The sequence below is a fragment of the Apodemus sylvaticus genome, chromosome X (genome assembly GCF_947179515.1).
Source record: "Apodemus sylvaticus chromosome X, mApoSyl1.1, whole genome shotgun sequence".
NCBI lineage: Eukaryota > Metazoa > Chordata > Mammalia > Rodentia > Muridae > Apodemus > Apodemus sylvaticus.
Genome location: NC_067495.1, coordinates 66,901,923 through 66,924,764, shown reverse-complemented (window position 1 = coordinate 66,924,764; position 22,842 = coordinate 66,901,923). Strand labels below are relative to the sequence as shown.

The following is a 22,842-nucleotide window of genomic DNA, read 5'->3' as shown; positions in this document are numbered from 1 at the left end:
TAAACATTTGTATCGAGAGTGCAAAAGAGTGAATTTAGAAGGAAGGCACCTACAGGAATTGTAGGGTAGCCAAGGAAAGGCTGTAGGGAGTAAATAAGAACCAAGTACGGTGATATATGCATATGAAAATATCACCATGAAATCCATTCCTTTATATGCTAACCCAAAAAATATAATAAAAGTTAAAGGCTACTTGAAAAAAGTAGATGACAAAAAAAGGAGAGACAAGGCAAAAACAGTCATTTATAAAACTAGCCATTGTTTTATAAAATTTCATTTTAATGATACCCAATATTTAAAAATGGTAAGGTTCAAATTTTCTAGTGTGGATTATATTATTTATATTAGTAATAATTCAGCTACAGGGATTTTTAAGTGGCAATATATGTTCTGCATTAATAATAAAATTTGACTTGGTTCATTGGTATATTCTACTTAAAAATAATTAGGCTCAACTAAAGCTTATCTAAATTAAAACTGTATGAGTTGTGTGAGTCTTCATTAGTCTATCAATTTAAATATATCGAGTGAAGTTCCATATGAAACAATACACCCAGCCAGACGGACTGTAATAAAGATATATGAGAATATTTCCCAATTTTCCCAATTAGGGACAGTAAACAAAAATATGTATTATATCACAAACACAAAGCCATTGAGACAGAGTTTTTGTTTTAAGCCTTTAACCTCATTTTTAAATATTCAGAACACAATTCTATTTTAGGTGTTTGCAGTGTCTGTGGCTTCAATGGTAATTTTCAGAGGTTCATCTTCAAAGTGTTGAAAGTATAATCTTATAGATATTTTAAGTTATTTTTTCTGATTTCCATAATTCATATCAATGAAAAGCCTTCCCTCTGTTACACAATTGGCTCAAGTAGTATGTGTTTTCTAAATAAAGATGGGGAAATATTCTAATGTAGACTTTTTAAGGTTTGAATAACTTGTACATGTCCACCAGATTTTGATTTATTTTGTTTTTCTCAATTAAAGATGAGACTATTGGCTCCATTACTGAGAAGCAGGTATGTGATTATTTTTCTGATTATCACATTGTATGAAGATAGTTTTATCTCACATAGTCCACTAATAATCTTGGCATAGAGAACTCATGTAGACATATTATTTTGAGTGAAGTGGTTGAGTTTCTTCACGATACCCAGTATCACTTTGAAACGGCTCAACTGACAGAATTATAAAGATTATTTTAGATAACCATTTCATCACATTGTGTTGGAACATCCAAACATTCCAGAGAGATAGTCTGAAGATTCTCCTTCCTCTGACGAATTTCCAAAGTACTGTCTTTACAACGCAAACATGACTGGATGACCAAACTCCCATGTTCTGAAAATTGATCACGAAATTCTGAAGTCATAAAATAATACACAACTGGATCAAGACAACAATTCAGATTTGCAAGACACAAAGAAATGATGTGGAAACATAGAGTGCTCTTAATAAAGGAACAGTTAGAGAAGACTCGTTGCTTTACCATCATAAAGAACGGGAAGTTGAGATGGTAAGGAGTGAAACAGACTATGAATACCACTGCACACATTAGAACCATTCGCAAAGCCTTTTTCCTCTCTTTAATATTCTGAGGTGGATCTTGAAATTCCTGTAAAGACTTTCTTGTTTTCCATGTGCAATATGTAATAATTACAACAGGCAATACAAACCCTCCAAGTTCAGCGGCAGTTACCATGCCAATGGATGAAGCCATACTAATCTCTTGAAGCCCTAAATCAGCAAAGCACGATTCACTGTTACTGGCTAAGCCAGCACTTCTCAGGATGGGAAGTGGCAAACAGGCAGTCCCCACAACAATCCAGACAGCAGCACTGATGGCCACGTCATACCTACGCTTCCAGTTTCTGGCTCTGAATGGCTTGAGGAGAAAGAGGCACCTTTGAAGGCTAATGCACGTCAAGAAAAAAATGCTGGCATACATGTTGAGATATTTCAGATAGAAGCACAGCAGGCAAAGGGCCCTCTGGAACGGCCAGTGACTATTGATATAATAGTAAATCCGAAGAGGTAAGGACAGGACATGAGCAAGGTCCGCCACTGAGAGGTTGATCATGAAGATGATGGCCTTGTTCTTCTTGCTGATGAAGCGGCACAGGACCCACAGGGCTGCACTGTTAGCCAGGAGACCCGGGATGAATATGAAGATATAGGTGGTTGCATACAGAGAGTTCTGAAATGTCAAAGTGACATTGCAATTACTCTCAGCAGTGCTGGTACTGTTGCTGCCCATCTTGACTATCTCAGTATGTTCAGCAAAGAAAACTGTGGAATTGTGGCTGCTGCCAAAAGATATATGTGGTTGCAAAGAGGAAGTACTGAAACAGGATCTGTAGATGAGTATACTTTACTCTCATACTGTTTGTGCTGTTACTTCCCATCTTGAATGTTTATGTTCCTTCGTTAGGAAAAGTCTTTGCATGGTAATTTCTGTGGAAAATAGAACAGAGATAGGGTCAGAGGCATGTCAACACATGTAAATATGCATATTGGTTGTACTCCTACCACAGGGGTGTTTAAATATGAACTTTCATAAATTTGAAAGCTCTCATCTATGAAAAATTAAAATACTGTAACGATTTACCAAAAGATAAATAGTAGTAAGAACATCCAAGATCTCATGTCTAAACAGCCCCCGGACAAATATCCCAACACTCTTGTGAAAATCCATGTTAGATTTGGGTAGCTGTTTCTGCAGAGTTATTGTCATCACCTCTGGGTGAATGAAATCTTAGTACATGGTCAGCAGATACCTTATAAATTATTAGATGGCTGCTAAAGTGAGCTATGAATTCATGTGAACAACTCAGATTAAGGCTCTGAGCAAGGACTGGCAGGTCATAAAGATTTCTGGATGATAAGGTTTTGGGACAAATAGTTCCCTTCTTCAAAATTTGACTGAAAGCATAGTTTCTTTTGTTTGTAACACCTTGTATAAGCTCTTTCCACAAAAGTTCTGTGTTTATTAGAAATACCACAGCAGCTTCAGACACTCAGATACTTTGCAACTATCTTCTCAGCATTTCAGTCAACTAGCCGAAGCTCTACATGGTACCCTGTCATACATGAAGCAAGCTGTGCTTTCTTCCCTTTCTCTCAATTCCAGTGAAAATTATTCATGTAAATGTTGTGGTTTCAGTGATCACAAATTTTAGAAATATTTTCCATCTATTTAGTTACTTTAAATCTGTTCCCATGTTGTTTCAACTTAGTTATTCCTGTCAAAAAGACAAAGTAGTCTACTCCTTGTTAGACATAAAAAGCTCTTCAAATATCTCAAGATAACAATCATGTCTTTTCTCAAATCTTCCTTATCCAGATTAAACATTCATTTCCTAATATGACATTGCCCTTGTTCTTGGTTTTTCTTTATGTTAGATCATCATTATTTTTGGCCAAAAGCCACTACAGTACAGTTTATTATATCCTTGAAGCAAACATTTAACTGCTAAACATTTGATAATTTTTTATGAAATATGTTTTATATATTCTGATTTCAAACACAAAAGAATAAAGAAGATTTTAATGCTTCATTGTACTTTTTAGTACTTGAAAGGGCAGTTAGCCGGGCGGTGGTGGCGCACACCAGTAATCCCAGCACTTGGGAGGCAGAGGCAGGTGGATTTCTGAGTTCGAGGCCAGCCTGGTCTACAGAGTGAGTTCCAGGACAGCCAAGGCTACACAGAGAAACCCTGTCTCAAACAAAAAACAACAAACAAACAAAAACAAAAAGAAGAAAGAAAGGGCAGTTACTTTGCTATACATTTAATAAAGCTAAAAATGAGACAGGGATTAATGGTAATAAATACTCTAGTGTTCAAGTAAAATGCATGCTGCAATGTCTCTTGTTTTAGTCTAGAAAGTAATATAGGGTCTCAGGCCATGTGTACAAACTTAGACACAGCCAATTAAAAATTGTAAAATTGTGGTCAATTCAAACAAAGCCCATACAGTGTTAAAATCTATTTGATGTCGCTACAGTGAGTGCATGTAACTCTTGGATAAACTATGTTTACTGAGCTGAAAGTTCAGTGCTTAGTCAAACAACCAGGTCATTCAGGCAAACAGCTATTTGATTTTTTTCACTGAGTTAAATATGCAGCTGAGTCGGGCAATTGGTTCAGTAGAGTGTAAATAGGAGCAACACTATCACCTTTTTATAATTTTCTTAGCTAAGTAAAATAATTGATATTGTGTTATCTATATTCAGACTAAATAAACTTGCAAAACCATCTTTGGTTTCATTAATAACAATTACTGAATGTCCATTTTGGTCAGATGCTTTGATAAGAACTATGTGCAGACTGTATCAATCTTTGACATGAGTGTTATGAAAAATATGATATGTAATGGCTGTTTTGTCAGATGAATAAACTGAGGTTTCCAAAAGGCAAGAATCACCTCCTCCATGAATTACTTTTTGACATCCACAAGTTAAAAAAGTCATTTCGCTGGATACACCACCTCCATAATTCTGTCCATTCTCTTTAGTGAGTATCACATAATATTTCTGGCAGGATGAGTTAAATATGCAGCTGAGTCGGGCAATTGGTTCAGTAGAGTGTAAATAGGAGCAACACTATCACCTTTTTATAATTTTCTTAGCTAAGTAAAATAATTGATATTGTGTTATCTATATTCAGACTAAATAAACTTGCAAAACCATCTTTGGTTTCATTAATAACAATTACTGAATGTCCATTTTGGTCAGATGCTTTGATAAGAACTATGTGCAGACTGTATCAATCTTTGACATGAGTGTTATGAAAAATATGATATGTAATGGCTGTTTTGTCAGATGAATAAACTGAGGTTTCCAAAAGGCAAGAATCACCTCCTCCATGAATTACTTTTTGACATCCACAAGTTAAAAAAGTCATTTCGCTGGATACACCACCTCCATAATTCTGTCCATTCTCTTTAGTGAGTATCACATAATATTTCTGGCAGGATGAGGTCACTTTCCTTTCCAGGTGGCATTCCTGTGGGAAACAGCTAGAAATCTCCTATGTGCCAAACATTCACCCTCTTATTACATCTTTTCTTCCCAAAATAAAAGTCTGGTAAAGTGTCTTGAATCTGTGAAGTGTCTGTTGACTGTTTGTTGGATGAATAATTTTATGAAAGATAATCGAATATGAGAGACAGAACGTCTCTGAGAGGAAGAGAATAATTGGGAATGAATGTCTGGGGATTAGAATTTAGCTGTGATGTTTGGCTTGACCACCAGGTGTCATAAGTACACCAAAGTTCAAATACACTTGAAAGGGGTTTGTTTGAAACCCCATTAATAGAAAAATTAAAGGAAAGATCAATAGTCATCCTATGAACTTCAGAAACAAAATCCTCTCCACGTTATTTTAGAAGACTTGGCTTATTCTTGTTTTAATCTTCTATACTTCATAACCATTTTCTAGAGGTTTGCATTTCTAGACATATTATAGATTCCTAAATTATAGAGCTGGTAAAGTCATCTAGATAAGAATTAGTTACTTTTTAAAAGGGGAAAACAATGCCAAAAAAGGGAAAACTAAAAGGTATAAATTCACACAGAAACTTTTTGGTGATGGCTGAACTGGGGTCTCTTGTCTCTCACCACAGAACAGTATCTACTTTTCCAGGAACTTTGAAGATGGAAAGCACATTTTTGTAATTATACAATAAAACAAATGTTCAGAAATGAACCAAGGCCAGGATTTCAACCACTAACCTTGACACTGAACATTTTAAACAAGAGGGATCTCTTCCTTCCAATGTTTCCAGGGCAACTACACTACTTTTAAAGGAATGACTCTAGTCCATGATGATAAGATTGTATAAGAAGCTGCCTTTTAATAAAAACTTAATTATGTTATTCTTAATCTTTCATTATTTCTACACATAAAAAATGAGTTCTATTAGAAAATGGAGATAAGCAAAGACAAAAAAATCATTAATGTAAAATACTCAGCCTGAGATTCTCATACAGTCTGGTTTTATCCATACACAGACATTTATATATACAAGAGTTATGAGGCTCAATATTTTCATTTATAACTTTCCAGGAAATTTTTCTAGGTATGCTGATTTGTAAATTAATTCAAATAGAGCCATATTAATAGAATTTGACTTATATACACATATAACTTTATAAACATAGTTTTAATCACTTAATCATAGTATAAAATTCCATGTCAGTAACATCTAAATCATAAATTTAATCGATGTTTACATTTTTATCAGAATTATCTAGTATGATTTATTTAATTAATGGACATTGTAGTAGATTACCATTTTCTTTATTATTAGAAACAATTAGAAAGTCCAAAATGGTGTTACCTGCCTACAATCCCACCATGGGGAAGTTCAGACAGGAAGATCATGAGTTCTAGTTCATCATTATTACATAGGTATATCAAGGACAACCTGGTACCATGTGAGATCTTTTCTCAAAACTCTAAAAACTATGATAACGTTATTGCACACCAATCTTTATGTCTTTGAGCATCGTGTTTCTTAAATTTTAAGTTGGATTGCTAGGCATTCAATGTGTATTCAAATTATCCAAGAAGGTTTCCCATATGAAACTTCAAAGTCCATGTTCTTTTCTGTAACATCACAATGTCAAATATATTAGTGTTTCAAATAGATCAAATCTTATCTAGTATAGTATGATATAGCTAAATACAACTCAATCAAATCATAGTTGGCAAATTGTGAACACATATGCTAAATATAGCATATACATTGTTAAATATTTAAATAAAGCTAAATAGCATATCCTTTACCTCATATATTTATGATTTGCTTAAGACCAGTTAAGATTTACTGCTAGCAACTTTCCAGTATTCTAAGTGTTCCTTGCTATTTTGTGATGGAGCACAGTAGCCCTCCAGATTGTATGACTCATTCCTCAGCACCCAGTTATTGAATCAGTGTAGTTGGAAAACTACAAGAGTTATCTTAACAGCATAATGGAAAAGAATCTTGTAAGTTACACTTTTAATAGGCCTGTAACTACAAATCCAAATACATTAACACGTATTCCTCAAAGTTAATCATTCCTCAGAGTGATCTAGAATGTAGTCCCACCAGAATTTCTTATTCAGTATATTTGATAATAATAATTATCTCATGGGATTCAGATACTAGAAAGCATTGTTTTAGCTCAGAAAAGTGTATTTTCCTCTCACATTTTTAAATTATCTAAATCACTTTTTTTTCTTTTCCACATTGGGGATAAGGAAAGTTTTTGACAAGCTTGTGGTATAATTTCCAACAATTTCTAGTGTAGTCTGGCATCTTTATCTATACTCATTTATCTCTCTTCTCTTGTTATCCTAGAAAAAAAACCACTAATACTACTATGAATATAAAATATTAAAGAAGGTTTTGTTCAGTGACTAAGAGCACTTGTTATTGCAAAGGACTAGGGTTCAATTCCCAGGCCCCACAGGGAGGTTACACCACCTCCTCTTAGAGCAGGCACACATGTGGTACACAGATATACATGCAGGCAGAAAACTCATGCACATAAAACAATAAAATAATAAAAAGAAACATAACTGTAAAAAGTTAAAAATACTGCATCATCTTTAGGTTTTTAAAAATAGTCAGAGTTCTCTGTTTAAAAAATAAATCTTCCATAAATGTAAAATAGTCTCAGTTATCTAAATTAGTTATTTATAATCTAATGCATCTTTGAGCAAAGAAGATTGAACTTATTTCTGAAACATCTTATTCAACTAGTTCCACAAAAAGGTTATTTTTTAATGTTAAGAGTCACAGCCATGCTGTGGCTTAAGCACTTGTATAAACAATGTTTCCCAAAATTCAAACCACGTTAAGACAAAACATGCATTATAAGAAAACAAATTGCTTTGTCTTAAACTTCCTAGTCTTCCTCCAGTGTCAAGAACTTCAAAACAGGAGGTTCAATAAAAGTTAAAGAACACAGTTACTTTAAGACATTGTTTGGCTTCAGAATATAACTGGTAAAAACACTTTGCTCATTTGTTGCTGATTTTCATTTTAACAGTAAAATCTATTTCTGATTTTACTACTACCCCCTCCCCTAGAATCTGGAAAAACTCATAAACTTTGTCCCAAAAGCACCTATTTCAAATTCTTTTTTATGTGGTGCCAATGTAACTTAAATTCAGTTTTCTGGCTTTGTTTATTTTTTTTTCTTGACCATAAATATACTATAGTAGTACAACTACCAACTATTTTCATACAGTTCTTAGTTTGAAAACAAATATCTGTGCTTATGAGTTGTTTTTCTTGATTTATCTTATCTACAGTCTTGTAAATTACACAATGTGCACCATTGTTTATATGTTCATAGGAGGAAGCTAATTTTCACAATGTTTGCATCTGGTATACAGTAATATCACGATGTGTGCTACTTTTATTCTCTTTTGTTTTATGAAATTCTTCTGAGTCATGAGAGAAGACAAAATATAAATATATTTCAAAGCTCAGCAGCTTAAGTTTCTTTTACCTCAGGAAACTACTTATGACTTTATAAGCTCTGTCAACCTCAATTTTCTTTGGATTTTTGATGTATTTGCCAACTTATAACAGCATGGAATACCATATTCCATGACAATTGAACTTTAACAAATATAAAGGAACTTACAAACTGTTAACTAACAGATGGGTATAAAAGTATCACAAGAAAAATATAAAAATGTCCCAGGGGAAAGACTCAGTGAAACAGTATTCGGCAAAACCAGAACGGGGAAGTGGGAAGGGGTGGGAGGGAGGACAGGGGAAGAGAAGGGACTATCGGGGAGTGGGGGGGGGGCTAGAAAAGGGGAAATCATTTGAAATGTAAATAAATTATATCGAATAAAAAAAATGTCCCAGGGGACTAAACCATCAACCAAGGGGTACACAAGGTTCCAACCAAAAATGTGGCAGAGGAATGCCTCATTGGGCATCAGTGGGAGGAGAGGTCCTTGGTCAGGTAAAGTTTCAATACGTGCCCCAACAAAGGGAAATTGGGGAGGGGTGGGAATGGGTCTGGTAGAGGGGCATATACTTGGAGGCATGGGTGGGAGGAGGTGTTGAGGGTTTTGGGGGAGGGGGGAAACAGGGAAAGGTTTTACCATTTGAAATATAAATGAAGTTTATATTCAATAAAAAAAGAAAAATATAAAAATGTTTTAATTAGTCTTTAGAGGAAAAGTTTTAGATTAAAAGATACATTTAAAGAAACAGCATTTTAGAATCTAATATTGACCTAATATTTTACATTATAGAAGCATCAGTAGAAAAATAACATTAAATGAAAATCTTGCAATATTACAATATGAATAAGCAAAAAAGAATATAAAATAATAGAAAAAACAAGGAAGCCAAAATTGATTCCTTGAATGCATAAATAAAACTGTGAAACTTTTAACTTGACTAGCAAAAATAAATTAAGGGAAAAGAAATACTACAACTTACCAAGGCGGTGGTGGTGGTGCACGCCTTTAATCCCAGCACTTGGGAGGCAGAGGCAGGTGGATTTCTGAGTTCGCGGCCAGCCTTGTCTATGGAGTGAGTTCCAGGACAGCCAGGGCTACACAGAGAAACCCTGTGTTAAAAAAATAATATTACAACTTACTAATAACAAGGATTAAAAGAGAAGAGTACTGACTGAATAGAATAAAAGTTATAAAAATACTAATAACAACAGTATGCCAATGTTTCTATGGCTAAATTTGGATATTTACAGAAGCCAGCCAAATTTTATTTTAAAATTTTCTTTTAAAAAATCAAATGGACCTAGGAAGAAAAGGAAACAAAATTCACAATCAATAATCATACCAGAATGAAAAGTGTAGACTCTGAAGACTTTATTAATGACTTAGAAAGTGAAGGTTCAATGTTAAAATGGCAATGGAGTCATGTTGTTCTATAAATTAGTTGCACGGTCTGTCAAATCATAGCTGCCTTCTTGACAAAATGATGGAAAAAAACTTTCTCCAGAAATGCAAAGAGCTTATGATAAGAGAGAAAACATGAAAGATGCAGACATTCACATTGAAAATCATAGTAATCAAAGCAATGTGATGGGAGCATAATTATAGACAACCTATAGATTAATGTAATCTATTTTGAAGTTTAGAAATATAATTCATAATTTGGCAATGGGAAGCAGGTACATGATTTTACAGTGTCCGGGAATTTGTGAAGTGTGTGATCAAGGGGTGCCCTAGAGGAGTTGCAATAAAATGCGAGGAAAAAAATAATAATTTGATGATCACAGAACAACTGAATAGGTGAACAGAGAAGTATGAACTTGATAGCCAGTGCTGCCTTGATCTTTCCATGTATCAGTTTGGCTAAGCTATAGTCCTAGTTATTCAATCACATGTGCATGAACACACACACATGTGCACACATACAGTATTATGAGCTCCTTAAAATGTTCCATATTTTTTCAATTGTAGATGGTACTATGAAAAAAGGCAGAAATTGCAGCTATCTCATTTTAGAACATAGTAATTTTACAAAAAAGTAGTTTTCTTTATGGATATTTTCATGCATGTACATAATTAATTTGTTTATTACCCCATTCTCTCCTACCCTTCTTTTTCCTCTTCCCCCTGGTCACCCCACCCCAAATAGTCTCCTTTCTACGTTCATTATATATACATAATGTTAAATTCTTCGTTCATCAGAAGAACTGTGATAGTTGTGTTTCTTAGTCTGGTTTATTTTGTCTAAGAGACAGTCCTCCAGGTTTTTTTTTTTCATTTTCCTTGTGATTAAATCATGTTCTTCTTCATGCTTGACTAATACCCCTATTATACAACACTTTCTTTGCCTATTCTTTCATTGAACTATAGCTTGAATAATTCCATATATAGTTTATTGTGCATAGTAGTGAAATAAATATAAATATTCAGGTATTGTTTATTCCTCAAATGCATATGTACATGGTATTGCATAATCACATGACAGTTCTATTTTTAGGTTTTTGAAGACTGTCTATAATGATTATCAGTTAGACTGATAGACTTTTTATTTAACAGGTCAAAATAATTCCTTTCTTTAATATTGTATTGGTGGTTACTTTCCTATTCCTGAGATTTAAAAAAAAATACTATGACCAAGAACTTAAAATTACTTTAGCTTGCAATTCCAGAGTTGAAGATCATAATGGCAAGAGGAGGCTCCAGCAGGCAGCTGGAGCAGGAAGCTGAAAGCCAACAACATGAGACAGAGAATGAACTGCGAGTGGAACAAAGCTATAAAGCTCAAATCCCATCCCAATGACGCATTTCCTCCAACAAAGCCATAGCATAGTAAAGATTCCATAAGTTCCACTAACAGTGTCACCAACTGGGGACCACATCTTTAAATATCTGAGCCTATGGGGGAAATTTCTCCTTCAAGCAACTGGACACATAATACCAATACTTTTTCCCCCTTAGTGGTAGTTTTTCTGGGTTATAAAAACAGAGTGGCAATGTTTTGATTTATGTTTCCTGGTTGGCAAGGATCGTGAACACTTTTCAAGCACTTATTGTTTCCACCAGTAGGTGGTGTGTAGGTCTGCATGTTTGGGGAAAGGAGGCAGTGGCTCTATATTCATGGGGGTCTTATCCTCATGATTTCTCCTTGTCTTTGTTTCTCACAAGGATGGAACCCTACCTTATGCAAAGCTGTGTATATAACAACTAATTGGAAGCTGCTAATGCTAAAATTCCACTTACTCCTGACTTGTATCCACAAGGTTACTAAAAATGGAAGGGACCTGAAATCTCTGCCATACTTTTATGTATGTCTTTCTGCTTTATATCAGCCGATGGCACAGTTAGGTCATTGGCCTTATATCATAAGCCTTATAGCATAAGGACTGCTTAGTAATACTTTTTGCCCCTGATTCTTCTTCTGTTTAAATTTAAAGTTCACATCAGCTCTGCAATCATGGGCTTGTATTCCTTGGTCTCCTTTTTTCTACTCCTGTTCAGAGTTTTAGAGAACTCTTCTCTTTCTACTTTTTTCCATTGCTTATTTTTTAATTGAACTATTGTGTTGTGTAGAGAAGTAAGCTTCTTGGGGCTACCAGAGCTCTGACTTCTACTCTAAAATCTCAGTAGAAGAGATTGATTCCAGATAATCAGGCATGTGACAGGATTTTAATATATTTGAAGACATTTCAATGAAATGCTTTAAGGGAAATCATTTAGATAATCTCAGTAGATACCTTTCAAACAGTTTGAAACTGTAACAATTATCCATTATAATCATAAATTTCAAATATGTAGAAATACAGAATAGAATTACTTATTCCTCAGTATGCAAGAGGAAATGGCAAAAGAAAAGTGCAAGCCCATTGAATGTGAAGCTGAAACTTCATGTTGATAACCTATAAGCACTTTCATTTTCTACTAAAACAAACGTATCTTCTGTTGTCATGGGGCCAAATTAGTTCAATCAAAACAAATGTCATCTTTTAAGTTTCCAGCTACATAAATAATTTTCTTAAAGAAAATCAGTGACTGTAAACACACAGATAATAAATCTGAAATGGAAACACAACAACATATACAAAAGAAGCTGATAATTGTAAACTTCTAAATTACTCTGTGTTCTTTCTAGGCAAAACAGGGCCCTGAATTCTGCCTAAAGATTTTACTGTCCCTTTGCCTTAGGAATTTATGATAGCATCCTGTATGGTAGTTTTCTCTGATTCTTTTCAAGACTCACTAACCCAAGTTCTCATGCTTCTAAACCAAGAACATCATTCTAGTCCTAGTAAGTGTCAATAAGTAAGGCACGGTATATAAATCACAAGACTCCTAGCTCTGTGGAATATCTACCTATTTGTATAGACTATGTTGACCTAACCCAATAAAGGTGACAAATAAGCATGCTGCTTTGAAGGTGTCATTCTTCTACATTTGGGCAAAGTACTCAGGATTTGCTATTTTTTGTTTGTGCTATTGTGGTCCCCTAAAATCTGTATGTTAGAACCTACTCACCAATATGATGATACTAAAGGGTGGAATTTAGGGGAAAGTAGTTAAGTGAAATCCTTATGAATGGAACTGACAACTTTATAAAAAATGTTCTCAGAGGTTTGCCTCCTACCATGTAAAGACGTGTGAAGAACCTATCAAGTATGATCCACAATAAAAGATATTCAACACTAGGACCCCATGGTACTTGATATTATACTTCTTACCTTCTAGTTCATGGCTATAAGATCTTCAGCTTCTGGTCCACAAATAAACTAAGAAATTAAATGTACTAAATGATCCACAAATGTCTAATATCTATTGGCTTTTGAGTCACACCCTCTGCAGCAAATCAAGTTTGCAGTGCAGCAGAAATAATATTTATGGTGTTGATAGATGACAATACTATGTATAAGGAGCTTGTTTTGGAGACTCCCTGTAGGTGAATCACATTGCACATTATTGCAATTTGGAGGGGAAAAAACTGTCATCCTTTTCAGGTAAGTATTGTTGGAATTGTTAGTTGGCCTTGAGCCGGTCTTCTTAAACTAGGTATACTAGCCCATTCAAGCCATAAATTTGTAAGCATATACTAGTAATCCATTATCAAATACAGTTATATATACCAGATTTTAACAACTCCAAAAGCACAATTAACCTCCATGAAAAAAGTGAATCAAACTTTACAGTCAAGAACATTATGTTTTAGAATATAGTCCATTAACAAAAGAACTAAATTCTGGTATGGTTTTCAAATGGTTCTGTATGATGTGTAAACACAATGAAGGTGGAAAACTGCAATATTATAGCCTCTTCCTGAAACATCCCACCCCCGGAAGATTATAGCAAACTTAATAATTTCAGTGGGAAGAACACGTAGAAGGTGACCTTAACTATCCATTTTGCTTAAAAGTAAAAGTCCCAGGAGGCATGATCCTATCTGAATTCACGTGTCACAGCTGATGTTTTAGATGGAAAATGTGTGATTCAGAAAGTGCACTGTACTGAGGAGGGTTGGGGAACAAATATTTGGCTAGAATTCGCTAGTTAATGTAAATCTAATTGTAAAATGATTAGAAAAGCATATGAAACCTGTCCTGGATTAAGTAATAAAAGCCACCGCCGTGGGCTGCCAATCATACCCACTAAATTAAAATGACAAGTCAGAAATAAGAACTATTAGAGAACATGGATAACATAGCAGTTAGAGTATATTCAGTTTTGGTTAGAACATCAAATGTAGTGCTGCTTTGTAAAACTGGTTGGAAGTGCCTCAAGATGTTACACATAGAATTACTGCATGACTTAAACTGTCTATCTCCATGTATTACATCCAAAGAAATTAAAGCTTCGAGAACGGTAAAATTCATGTGTGAATGTTAATAGCAATATCATTCATTGTAATAAAAACAGAAATAAGCCACAAGCCCATCAATAAAAGCTGGATGAAAAAAAATATGATGTCAAGATGGAGGCAAAGTACAGTGACATATATAAAAAGGATCAGATAAAATGTACTATATGATCAAAAGGTTGATTCGAAGTTTTAAAATGAAACATTCTAACCAATTTCATTAATATGTGAAGGAAGAAACATCAGAGGAATATATCAAGTAAAAGCACTGGACAAAATCCTGTAGTTATATTAAACCTTTATAAATGTTCAGAAACCACCTCAAAAAAATCAGTTGCAAATAGTGGCATCATTCAAGATACTACAAGAAGTTCTAGCCAACATAATAAGACAGAGAAAGAAGAAATAAGGGGGCAAATATAAAGCAAAAAAGACATATTATCTATTTGAAAACAATGACTTTCAAGGATAAAAAAATGAATGAATCTAGGAAATGCCTAGCCTCACAAAGACTTTAAGTACCATGGTGGGGGGATACCCAGGGTGCCCCAACAACTCAGAGGAGAGGGGGAGGGGTGGGGGAAGGATTGTAGGAGTGATTGACTGGGAGGGGGCAGTGAGCAATTGTGCATGATATAAAGAGAATAAGTCAAAAAAATAAAATTACAAAAATTCATAGTCACAACAATGATACATAACAGCTGAAAAATCCTTGCATAACTAGACATACACAGGAACTATATCGAAATCTACAAAATGGTGATATAACATCCAGGTTTATATTAAAAATTATAATGTGTTTGTGGATTGGAAGTTTATAAAGGCTTTTTCCCAATCCCAAGTGGGCATCTCTAAACAGGTGTATTTATAACCAACACACTCTATGTGTTTATCTCTACATATATTATGAAAACAATATATGTATATATTATATTATATCAAAAATACATATTACATTATATGATATGTATATATACATATGTATATATGTATGTGTACATGTATATGTACATGTATATGTAACAGTTATAGAAGATGAAGTTTTGAATCAGAAATAGTTTGGGGTAGTTGAGTTGGAGAAGGAAAGGGTGTGGTAGATGATGCAAATAAAGTGTATTCATGTATGAAATTCTCAGAAAACTTTCAAAATTACATTTAAAGTTCTAGAAGTTGTTCTTGTTAGTTTTTGTCAATCTCACACAAATTAGAGTCACCTAGAAAGAGGGAACTTCAACTTCCATCAGAATGACCTGTAGGCAAGTCTCTGGAGTATTTTCTTAATTAATGATTGATGAGGGAAGATCCAGTTCACTGTGGGTAGTATCACCCTTAGTCAGGTGCTACTGGGTTGCATAGTAAAGCAAGCTAAGCGAGCCATGGACTGCAAGGCAGTAAGCAGCAGTTTTTCAGAGTCTCTGCTTCAGTTTCTGCTGATTTTTGCCCTGAGTCCCTACCCTGACTTTCTTTAGTTGAGGAGATGACCTAAGAGTTTTAAAGTGAAATAAACCCTTTCCTCCCCTAAGTTGTTATTTGTGTCTTATCACCACAGAGAATCAATAGGACAGATGTACACTCTCCCCAACTTGATCTATACTTTAATAGGATCCCAAACCCCAGCAGATAGTTTTGTAGAATATGATGCTGCTTATTTGAAAACTTTGATCACAAGGCGAAGAGACTATAACAAATAAGATAATTATGAAAGACAAATGTAGGACAATCACTGAACATGATTTTGTGCCTTCTTTCTTTTAAATTTTGAGACAAGGTTTCACTCAGTTAACTAGGCTGGCCTTTAACTTGCTCTATAATCCAGGCAGACTTTGAACTCATAACTTTTGCTTCAGCCTGCCAAGCAGCTGTAATTATCAGCTTGCTCCACCCTACCCAGTTTTGATGGTCACAGCAATCAAAACAACATGGTATTTCGGAACACTAAAAAAAAAGATTAAATAAACTAAAAATGGTTTATTTAAACAGAAAGAACAGAAAAGAACAGACCAACATAAAAATGCACATATTCCTATTTTTACAGAAGTGAAAATTTTAACAAAAAAGTAGCTCTACAATCAATGGTATTTTGACAACTATATATTCATAGGAGAATAAAAGTGCGTTGTTGTTACAAACTTTGCTAAACCATACACAAAATGCCTCACACTTAAAACTATAAAAACAAAATGATATAAGGCACCAGTGTGTGAGTAGTCTTCAGAAATGTTAGTAAATTTTTCTTAGCTATCACACAAAATGACGGCATAGGAAGAAACAAAATAAAATGACTAAATTTGACCTCATGAAAATTCAAAACTTTATTGTATGAAAGAAGAGGTTAAGAAGAGATAAAGAAAAGCAAAGCTTTAAAGAAAATTCTTGAAAGCTACAAATCTAAAAAGGAATTTTTATTTGATATATTTATATATTAAAGGAAACTCTTAAAGCACAAATTTAAGAAAGCAATGGAACTAGAAAATGGAGAAAGAAGATGAACAGTTTATTTTTTTTCAAAATAGAACTTTGAAACACATACACTTAAACACACACACAGGTGAGAAATGAAGAGAAAGGGGAGGTGAGGGAAAGGGGAGAGGAAAGGGGACATTACTGTGAAGGGAAATATAACTTAAAACTACAAAGAGTTATAATATTATACTTACTAGGCTGTATAACAAGAGAATTTGCAACAGCAAATGTTACAGGGACGCATAACAAGTGGATCTCCCATACATTAATTCTCTTCATTAAATATCAACTACTCTGCAAAGATATTTGACAGATTTTAGCAGAACTAAAAGTGCATATACTATAAAACTATAAACACTTCTGTGTTGGTGCCATAGAAAAATCAAACTATAGCCATAAGAAACTTGTAACTAAATACTCACTGCCCTTTAGCTATTTCTCCTTCCAAAACAGAATGCAAACCACTCAGATACTTTAATGGATTAATAGGTAAATAGATAAGCAAGGTTTTTTATAGCCCTGACGTGGTGTCATGTTTAGCAATAAACTGAACCATCTATCGATAAAGCAAAATATATAGGTTTCAAAGGAACTAGCTAAGTGAAAATGTCCCAGCTAAAAAGGTTATATATTACCTCATTCTATTTGTATAGTGTACTCAACACAAAAATAAAATGATGATGTGGAAACCATATGAAATGTTATCAAAGTGGTATAGACTAGGGTGGGTTCGGATGTAAGAAGAACTTTTGTGCTGATGAAGGATTTTCAAATGGATGGTAATGTTGTTTGAACATATGACTGTATGTGATAAAGTTCACACACATGAGTACTTGCCCAAACTAATATAAATAAGTTCTGAGTGTAGTTCATTGTATTATATCACTTTCAAATTCCTGCTTTTGATAATATACTATAGCTTTTTAAGATCTTATCATTAGGGAAAACTTGGTGAAATGTACACAAAGAATAAGCACTTCCTTTTCAATTTTTATGAAATAAAAATATATTAGCAAATTAAAAGGTTTATTTTTAATTTCTTGATGAAATTCATTAAGGCTTATCTGGTTAGAAACTAATAAAAAAGAATGTGTCTCAGATGTTTCATACATAATATATATGGAGGAAATAATTGCATCTCCACTCAGGCTGTTGATTGTAATGAGTGTGATCCAAAGTTAAAAAATGCATTTCTACAACAATATCAACCAACCAGACCCCCTGCCCCTTCCCACCGCCCAGAGTTCCCAGGGACTAAACCACCAACAGAGGATAAACTTATCTGGCATCAATGGGAGGAGAGGCCCTTGGTCCTGTGAAGGCTTGATGCGCCAGTGTAGGGGAATGCCAGGGAGGTGAGGTAGAAGTGGGTGGGTGGGGAGCACCTTCATAGAGGCAGGAGGGAGGGGGTGGAACAGGGGATTTGCAGAAGGGAAACTGGGAAGGGGGATAACATTTGAAATGTAAATAAAAAAATAACCATTAAAAAAAGAAAAATGGGTTTTTAATTTGCTTTTGTTTGTTGTAACTCTGCGCTTGAGTATATATCCAAATAACTGAAACCAATATATTGATATATCAATAATTTTATGCTAATTTCATGATTAGCCACAAATAGTCAAGATATGAAAGTAATAAGTTTACAAATAGAAAAAAATGAATAAAACTGTGGCATATATACAAAAGGAAATACCGTATTATATTGAAAAAGGTGTATAACATGCAACAAAATGGGTAGAAAGACAATATACTAAAGACAATACACCAGCTTAAAAAATGCCCCATAATCTCACTTATATGTGAAATTTAAAAAACATTGATTTCTTAGAAACAGAGAATAGAAAATGGCTGCCAGAGACTAGGGGGACGATAGAAAAAAATGAAATGGTAGTTAAAGTGTACGAAGTTAGCCAGGCCTGGTTATGCATGCCTTTAATAATAGCACCCAGAAAGGAGGATCTCTGAGTTCTGAGGCCAGGTCTTCTACAGAACAAGTTCCAGAACAACTAGGGCTTCAAGGAGAGAAACCCTGTCTCAAAACACTAAAACTTAAAAGACAAAAAGGAAAAAGAAAAACCAGAAAATGTGATAACAATGAACTTCATTACCAGGTTATCATCGTAAATAACAACATACATGACAAGATTTCTAAAAGAACACATCTTTGATATTTTTACCACCAAAAGGTTGTCTGTGATCAGATCGTATGGTAGCTCATAAACATACACCACCATTTGTCAATTTAAAATATGTTTTAGGAGGAAAATAAATGATTGAAAAGATATGGAAATAACAAAAGTAAATTATGTCACATGTTTGTAATAAAGTTTAAGAAGTGAAATTGAAATTTCTAAGCATAGAAAAGAATTTTTTACCCCATGATTGACAGTGTCCACATTTATAGCTATGTTCTGCTGTTTTGATCTAAGTATGTATTTTAACTACACTCTTGGTTAATAAGCAGGATGTGTGAAGTCAGAAAAGGCTCTTTATTCTTTTGGCTCTCTTGCCTCGTTTTCAATTATTTAGTACATTTTAAAATGTAGACCTTCCTGGTTTGTGAAAAAACCTACCAACTGACTGAAAAACTTAGTCTATAAACTCATTAGCTAATTTTTACCAGCTTAACCTTTTGCCATGATTAGAATCACTTGTGTTTTAAGAAAGGAGAACTTTGAGAGACCATAAATAACCTCTGGATTAGCTTATTCATGGTGACATTTCTGGTTAAAGGCAGAAAGAAACACTTCCAGTTCAAAGTGTTGTCTTTTTTTTTCTTTCCCAGCTTCAGAATAATGTGCCTAGGCAGTTGCCAATTTGTAAGTCTAACTCCAGTGGTATATTATAATTTTATACCACTAGAAACTTCAGGCAAGTATTATTTTTCCAATCTTGAGCAATAAGTTTGACCAAGTGGAAAATGTCTCATGCTCTAGTGAATAATTTCTTTCTCAGCCTTCTAGGACACACACATTTGCAGCTGCAGAAAGTAAGACATCAGCACAGAGTCAGCCAACAGAAACCTCTCCCTTCCCCTAGGGTTCTACAATTCAGCAAACATCTAGTCCCTACTAAGCTCCAACTTTGTGTTAAAGTCTGCTGCTAGGGACACAAAGATGATTAATTTCCTTCTTTCCTCATCTAGTCTCAGAAGCCACTTGAATAACCGATCTTTCTTCTCACTAAACTTCCTGGATGGAGTGGGGGAAGGGGAAACTGGTGGCGAAAACTCCACCCAGAACTTTTAAGTCTTCTGAGGATATTTTTGTCACAACCCCACCAAAACTGTTTCTAAAGAGGGTCTGTCCAGGGAATGCTGCTGATTTCAGCCCTGCTTGAGGTTCCCAGAGCTTTGCAGCTTCTTAGCCTGCCTGGATTTCATATATTGGCCTGAGTATCAGTCACTTGGGAACAACTTTGCTATAGGAAAAAAGCCCCACCCATACTTGTGGTCAGAGAGATTAGGCAGAGCTCTCTCAATAGCAGACAGTATGGGGCCGCTTGGCAACCATAATATACACACAGTGCCATCCTGTGAGTCATGCTCATGTAGTCTACAGCTCTTAGTTTCATTTTGTTACTGGAAAAAGAACAGTAGTACAATAAAGCATTTATCCTAAAATTTTACAGAAAAAAAAAGAGCTTCATTTGGAGAATTTTCTAAGGCGGGTATTTACTGTCTTCAACACTTCACTCTGGGTGAAATTAAATATGTACAAAATACACTGATTTCCTCATCTCAGGAGAAGGAAAATGTTAGTATAAATAGGTTTCATTTATATTTTCCTAATAAATACATTAAATATACTTTACTACAGTTTACAATCTCACATAGAATCATATGTAATTTTACACATTGTGGATAATTTTGCATATAGAAGGATCAAATTCCACATGTGAAGTTTGCAATTTTTTTAAAAAAAAAAAAAACACTTAAAAAAAAAACACAGAAGGAATTCCTTCTAAAAAAGACAGCAAAATGTTTGGAACGCCTTCTGAAAATGCTTCCCATGTTCTCAAATTAAAAATACATCCAAAGAAATGTTCATCGTAAGCTGAGAATCAGCCCCATTGAGACTCGACAGCTGTGCTAAGTTCTAGGGCTTGATGAAAATCCTTTTGTGCTATTTGAAGCCATCACATCCCACCGGAAAATGCACGCATGGAAAATGTCCCAATCTGAGAAAACATGTCAAGTCTCATCTTATGAAAAGATTAAGGCACTTAGATGCATTTACTACTTGAATGCTGCTTTAATTTGGATGATACAAACCATGGGTTTAAAATTGTAAGTTTATTTTCTCCCGTTGGCTCACACTAACAAAAATGCATTTAATGAACCACAATCTCAATTTTAACATAGAATTGTTAGGAGCAATGTTTAATACAAGTCTGGACCCCTGGTTTTTGTCAGTGGCTTGTTAAATTGAAGAGAAAGGAGCTTTCTATCTAGACAGCCACATTTCCTCTCAGAAAGCATGCAGCAGTTTCAGCGAACATTTTAACCACTTAAACTTATAAATAGATATTACCTCACTGAAGTCTCCATTCTTCATAACAATATATCCCCCCAAAGGTAAGATGTTAGCAGACTCAGAATTGAGTTTTCAGTGGAAGCAGCAGAAATTCATACTGTCGTTTTCAAATCACAGAGACTTTTTAGTTCTATTTTTGAATGTATGAAGAGAAAGCCAAGAACCTTACCCTTTCTACCCAGATATCCTGTAGTGAACTGCAGGCTTTTACAGCTAGAAGAGGAAGTAACGTAGTTTATTCAGCAAAACAGGAAAAAAAACAAAATCGTTTACCTCTAATGGGAGGTAGAACTGTCTGTCAGCATCACTCGGTTGTTTGGGAAAGCCTTCGCCTCAGAGGATATTGTGGGCAAAGTAAATTCAAATTTTGGCTTTGATAAATTCAGAGTTTCCATGATTTGTACATTTCTTCAATCAGGAACAGAGTATCTGACTTTAATTTGCCACGTATTACAGTCATTTCAGTCTATTCTGAACATTTAAATTATGGACTATGTAAAAAGCCAGCTTAACTGTTAGAATTTTATTTTACCATTGAAAAATCAATTGTTATGTACATAAAATCCTAATTGCATTTTTACAGAAAGCAGTAAGTATCAATTTTACATTGATCCCCCATTTTTTCCATCATATTTTATTCCTTACCATGGCTTCTTTCTGCTGCAATCTCCCGGCATCTACTTCTTAGAGAAATCCATTCCCAGTACTCAGAAGGCTACTAGGTAACTAACTACTCCACAGTTTGCTAAACTTATAAAAGATACTGTGCTTCCACATATCATTACATCCCATGACTATAATGGCTAATGTTTCCATCTAAAGACATAAAAGGTCATGTGCCTTTGCTATGGTACTTCGAAAGAGAATGTGTCAAGAATGTACTGAGCTTCCTGCTATGCACACGCCCATCTTATTCTATCATCATCTTTCCTCTTCCTTTTTTTCCCCCTTTCTATGTGCATGCAGGCATATGTCTGAGTCACATATGACTTTTAGGGTGGCTATATGAGGTCAATATTTCCAAATTAGAATGTAGCTACATTTTGCCATATTGTCTGTTTTAGAAATTAAAGAATGCTAATAATAAGAATTTCTTTGAGAGTTAGAACAAATCTTATTCGGTCACCCAAATAGAAGAATTTGAAATCACCCAAAAGATAGTGATTAGTAAGGTCATGCAAAACAGATGACTTAATGTGTGAGTTGTGGTCTTCTTTGAGGTTAAGAATTGTGCCTTCTCTGTATCTGGCTCCGGTCAGCAAGCACTTGTTGGCATCCACAATAGTGTCTGGGTTTGGTAACTGTATATGGGATGGATCCCCAAGTGGGGCAGTCTCTGGATGGTTTTTCCTTCAATCTCTCCTCCACACTTTGTCTCTGTATCTCCTCCTGTGGGTATTTTGTTCCCCCTTCTAAGAAGGACCAGAGTATCCATACTTTGTCCTTCCTTCTTCGTGAACTTCATTTGATCTGTTCAATTGTTTCTTGGGTATTCCAAACTTCTGGGCTAATATCCACT

At 34.6% G+C, this 22,842-nt stretch overlaps 1 protein-coding gene across 4 annotated transcripts; it reads right to left on the bottom strand.

Annotated features, from left to right (window-relative positions):
- Window positions 1–239: 239 nt before the first annotated feature.
- On the bottom strand, window positions 240–22,198 carry LOC127675308 (putative P2Y purinoceptor 10). Of its 4 annotated transcripts, none has more exons than XM_052171387.1 (2): window positions 21,969–22,198; window positions 240–2,460 (listed from the first exon to the last, which is right to left on the bottom strand). In XM_052171387.1, the coding sequence occupies exon 2, from the start codon at window positions 2,261–2,263 to the stop codon at window positions 1,208–1,210; it is 1,056 nt and encodes a 351-aa protein (XP_052027347.1). In that variant the 5' UTR covers window positions 2,264–2,460; window positions 21,969–22,198; the 3' UTR covers window positions 240–1,207. The 4 variants fall into 4 exon arrangements, with proteins under 4 accessions (XP_052027347.1, XP_052027349.1, XP_052027348.1 ...); XM_052171389.1 differs by lacking the exon at window positions 21,969–22,198 and adding an exon at window positions 21,597–21,616; XM_052171388.1 differs by lacking the exon at window positions 21,969–22,198 and adding an exon at window positions 21,493–21,588.
- Between the last annotated feature and the right edge of the window lie 644 nt (window positions 22,199–22,842).